Source organism: Medicago sativa, chromosome 7, assembly GCF_051527215.1.
Source record: "Medicago sativa cultivar Bolivia chromosome 7, Bolivia_mono, whole genome shotgun sequence".
NCBI classification, from domain to species: Eukaryota; Viridiplantae; Streptophyta; class Magnoliopsida; order Fabales; family Fabaceae; genus Medicago; species Medicago sativa.
The window spans coordinates 93,028,731-93,033,170 of NC_140755.1; the positions used below are offsets into that span (position 1 = coordinate 93,028,731).

General features: G+C 34.5%; 1 protein-coding gene across 11 annotated transcripts; it reads left to right on the forward strand.

Moving 5' to 3' along the window:
• Positions 1–1,227: 1,227 nt before the first annotated feature.
• LOC146910376 (photosystem II assembly factor Ycf39-like) lies at positions 1,228–4,107 on the forward strand. 11 transcript variants are annotated; one of them, XR_015018900.1, is made up of 7 exons: positions 1,228–1,406; positions 2,001–2,182; positions 2,318–2,382; positions 2,747–2,810; positions 2,949–3,094; positions 3,195–3,245; positions 3,680–4,107. XR_015018900.1 is itself a non-coding variant. In XM_085726296.1 (7 exons), exons 5-7 carry the CDS (start codon positions 2,993–2,995, stop codon positions 3,824–3,826), a joined length of 300 nt encoding a protein of 99 aa, XP_085582422.1. In that variant the 5' UTR covers positions 1,228–1,406; positions 1,997–2,193; positions 2,318–2,382; positions 2,718–2,810; positions 2,949–2,992; the 3' UTR covers positions 3,827–4,107. The 11 variants fall into 11 exon arrangements, 10 of the variants coding, with proteins under 10 accessions (XP_085582422.1, XP_085582425.1, XP_085582426.1 ...); XM_085726296.1 differs by having other exon boundaries at positions 1,997–2,193; positions 2,718–2,810; XM_085726299.1 differs by having other exon boundaries at positions 1,997–2,193.
• Positions 4,108–4,440: the final 333 nt, after the last annotated feature.

A 4,440-nucleotide genomic window follows, 5' to 3' on the forward strand; every position in this document is an offset into this window, starting at 1 on the left:
GGGACACTTTTTTTTAGAAAATGAGTCAGTTATTCCGGGACGGAGGGAGTATAGAATTGGTATTTTGACCAATATTCTCCTAATCAATCTTAAAAATTGTATTTGAACCTAACACAATCTTTTAAAACCTCTTTGTAAGGTGATATGATTTTTTCCACTTATCAACACATATTCTCTTATCTAATATGGGACTCTTTGACACACATCTTCACGTCCAGCACTGCTAGGCTTGATGCGTTGGTATCAGGGTCGTTCCTACGAATCTAGAGCTTCGTCTCTGTAAGCAAAAAGAGGCCCGTAAAAATATAAAAATGCAAATTTTTTAAAAGAGCAATCTCCTATTTAAATTGAAAATGAAATCCGTAAACATAAGAAATAATGATGATAATTTAAAATTTTTTATGGTACGTAGTATGAATATGATAGTACTGTATTATAAAACAGTGAGTCACAAATATTTAATGTATAAAATGTCGTATCATGCCAAGCTATGGGACCATAGACGTCTTTCTTAATTAACGGAAGCATGGTGGTGTAGCTAAGCATATTTATATGTTAGAATTCTGCTCTTTACCCAAATGTTTTTGGTCACTCCCAAAGTAAAAGTCCAAAATGCCCATACGCAACTTAACATGCGCTAGTGTATTATGAGCTTATGTTAAGTCACGCTACGTGACTTAACATGCGTTAGTTTATTATAAATGTGACTTAAGTCACGCATCACTTAGCACTAGCGTGAGTTAACTCACGCTAGTTGGCCGGTGAAGAACAAACGTTTTTCCAACTTTGATCAGCTTTTCAACATTCTTTCTACACGTTTTTTTTACCACTTTCACACGTTTTTTTTTACCACATTTATGTTAGATACAACCTAGGCACTACAAGAATTCCTCTAATTACTAACCAATTCAAAACTGCATTACTGGCGGATTTATACCCTCAGTAATTACTGGCGGAATAAACCTTCAGTAATGCAGGAAAAACCCTCAATAATATTACTAACAGAATAAACCCTCAATAATTCAGGGAAATTACGTTAGTGACGGATAAATCCGTCAGTATTGTTAATGACCAATCTACCTTTACATTAGTGACGGATTTTGTCCGCCAATAATGTTAATTGCACATGAGATTGAACTACTAACGGATTTTAATCCGTCGATAATGTTATTGCAGATTACAAAACCGCCAGTAACATATAGTGATTACTCTTTTTATTATTTTTTTAACACAAACATGTCACACCCTCAGTTTCTCTCAGTAGCTCTCGTTTCTCTTCACCTTCGCAATTCTCTCTCGCCGCCCATCTTTCAACCTCGCCGCCTTCTCTCCTCTCAAGCCTCATTTCGTCTCTGCCTCTCGTCCTTTACCTCTCTCAAGACTCGATCTACTCGCTGCTGCCTCAAGTAAGCCATTTGATTCTCCTTCCTTCTCCAATTTTCATGCTTGTTGTTTTCAAAGGATTGAAGACAATATTGATTTTTCCCCAATTTTTTAAGTTTGTTTCATCCCCAATATTGATTTTGCAAGGGATGAATCATAAATTACAGTTTTGATTTCCCCAATTTGATATGCTTGTTGTTTAATCCCCAATTTTTATTTTAACTCCAAAGAATTTTGATTCTGTACGTTAAGTAGAGTAGTTATATATAGTTTTCGGTTTTTTGCATTTGTCGTTCCAACCCTTCTCACTAATAAATTCACAGAATCTCAAAAACGTATTATTATTACTAATGGTTGGATTTGGATCTGTTCTTTAGTTTGTCCCCTGGGTTTAGGAGCTACAGTTTGTTGATTTGTTGATTTTATCAACAGTAAATTGCAAAACTATCATTGTGTTCAAAATATTGTTTTGTTGAATTTAGCTTCATCCCAATGGGGGTAAGACATTAACCTTTGTCAATGAATATTACTTGAAGAAGTTATTAGCCTCTGCATGTAAAAAGTACAGGAATTAGTGGGAATATTACTTAAGGTAATGATGTTTCACTTTAAGGTAGGGAAGACCTTAGAACTTAGAGAGCACTCAATGGTGGTGTCTGGCACATGAGAATGGTTGGAGTTGGATTTAGGAGGAGGTGTTGCGCAGGGCAACATAGAGGTTTAAGAAATGAAGCTGCTTGAAACTCCAATCTACAAGTGGCTGTGTATGGAGTTACTATGTGATTCTGTATCGTACAAGGCATGTAACTTGTAAGTGTAAAGATATCGTTTTAAACTTTGGGATTTTCTTATATAATGATTGTTCATCTTATAATTAATTTAAAGTATGTTTTCAATCCATGCTAGCTTTTCTTATGATTCTCTTTTGTTTCAGACATTGTCAAGCTTACACAACTATTTAATTTGTTTAACTGTTATCCCCATGCTGTTAGTCTTAAGGTAATTATCTAAACTTACTAGCACTTTGTATGTTAAGTTGTATGGATGGTTAGTTTATCTTCCAGTTTCGGTGTCGTCACTGTGGTTGTTCGTTTTGCTTCAGTCCGTGTGTTTGACAGTATTGGGATTTGCTGGTTTATGTTGCTTCTCTTTTTTTTTATGACTATCAAATACCTTTCTTCTAAGTCTCTCTCAAGTTCCAACTTCGTTTACCTTTGGTTTTTCTGCATTTTCCTGCTTGTGTTGTTCAGGTCTGCTATGTTTCTAATAACAGTTTGAAATGATAATTTTGTTGTTTTGGCGAGGCTACTGTTTTTATATTTTGTTTTGAACAGTTTTGATGTGGTTTTTGCGGCTCTGTTAGCCTTTTGGTTTTGGAAATGCTAAGGTCTGTTATGCTCTTCAATGGACCCCCATCTCCAGCTAAGGTAACATTTTTTTTTATTTTTTTTACTTAAATTAAATTGGTATAATTCAATGAATAATAGAGAGAAAGAGAAACATTGGTATCGGTCAACTAATGAATACTTATCATTTCTGAATTGTGAAATTCTTTGACTTTCTAGTTGGGAAACTATCAAGTTCTTCCACAAGTGAATCAGTGAACTCGATGGGAACTTCGGATATTGTTCTAGTAGCTGGAGCTACGGGTGGTGTTGGTCGAAGAGTGGTTGACGAATTACAGAAGAAAGGAATTTCAGTCCGAGTATTGGTATTGTTTTGTGACGTACCTTTGACAAGATTTCACTTCAAATAATTGAATTCAATGAATGATAAATATTGCATTTAACTTCTGTATCAATATTTATCAGGTTCAAAATGAAGAGAAGGCACGAAAGATGTTAGACTCTGATGTTGACCTGGTGAGTTTTAAATGAATATGCTGAAATACTTCACAAATGATAAAATTATCAAGTACGTGTACTTTCTTAGTTATCGGTTCATAATTTTCCAATTGAAGTTTTCGTGTCGAAAATGAAATGTAATTGGACCTAAATATGTTAGATCCAACAATCATGGAAAAAAAGATGTAATTCTGGATGGTATGTGTTTGTTTGCAGAAAAGATAATAAATTTACTGCCAGCCATGTACAAAGTCTTTAGACTCTTACCAATTTTTGTATGAACGATTTACAGAAGTCTCAAGACTAGTTGGTAGAAGATAACGATGTTCATCAATGCTAAACTTGCTTTATATATATTGTGTGATTACATATATTATCCTGCATAGAAACTGATAAATTTTCTTTACCCTCTATTACTTTGCGGCCAACTAACCATTTTTGCTGAAACTAAGGTTATTGGAGACATTACAAAAGATAGTACTTTGATCCCTGAATACTTTAAAGGAGTGAAGAAAGTGATCAATGCAGTTTCTGTCATTGTTGGCCCTAAAGAAGGAGACACTCCGGACAGAGCAAAATACAGTCAAGGATTGTTTTAAGAGGTAACTGAGTTCGCTGTGTGGAGTTTTTACGGGATCTCCTGCTGGCTGTGTTCTTAGATTTCTGTTTGGTCTTGGGCGTTACGCGTATGGGCGGCGCTTTTGTATTGTTCTCGCTGCTAGCTTTTGCAAGTCTTGTGCAGGCTTGGTATATAATTACTTTGTTGATTTACACAGAAATAGTTTATTTTGTTAGTTTTCTGGATTGTATGAATATTATGATTTTGTATGAAAACTCTTTATAAATTATATGAAATTATGATGTTATGTCGTTTAATTAATTTATGTGTTATTAAATTTTATTTCCTTAATTTATTTGTGTTTATTTAATTTATTTCTTTAATCAAAATAAAAGTGGGAATGATTCAAAAAAAAGTGTGAAGTACATTACTGGCGGAAATTTCTGTCAATAAAGCAAATTTGCATAATCATTAGTGGCGGAATTTTCCCCCAGTAATGTGGAGGTGGTTTTGGCAAAGCATTACTGAGGGATTATTCCCTCAGTAATTACTGGCCGATCGGCCAGTAATTACTGAGGGAATAATCCCTCAGTAATGCTTTGTCAAAACCATCTCATCATTACTAAGGGAAAATTCCGCCAGTAACATTACTGA

Excerpts from the sequence above, each read along its gene's own strand:
- LOC146910376 (XM_085726297.1), top strand. The coding sequence starts at position 2,993 with ATGGGAACTTCGGATATTGTTCTAGTAGCTGGAGCTACGGGTGGTGTT. Across the intron at positions 3,095-3,194 it reads GAATTTCAGTCCGAGTATTG|GTTCAAAATGAAGAGAAGGC; the intron begins GTATTGTTTTGT and ends AATATTTATCAG. Across the intron at positions 3,246-3,679 it reads TAGACTCTGATGTTGACCTG|GTTATTGGAGACATTACAAA; the intron begins GTGAGTTTTAAA and ends GCTGAAACTAAG.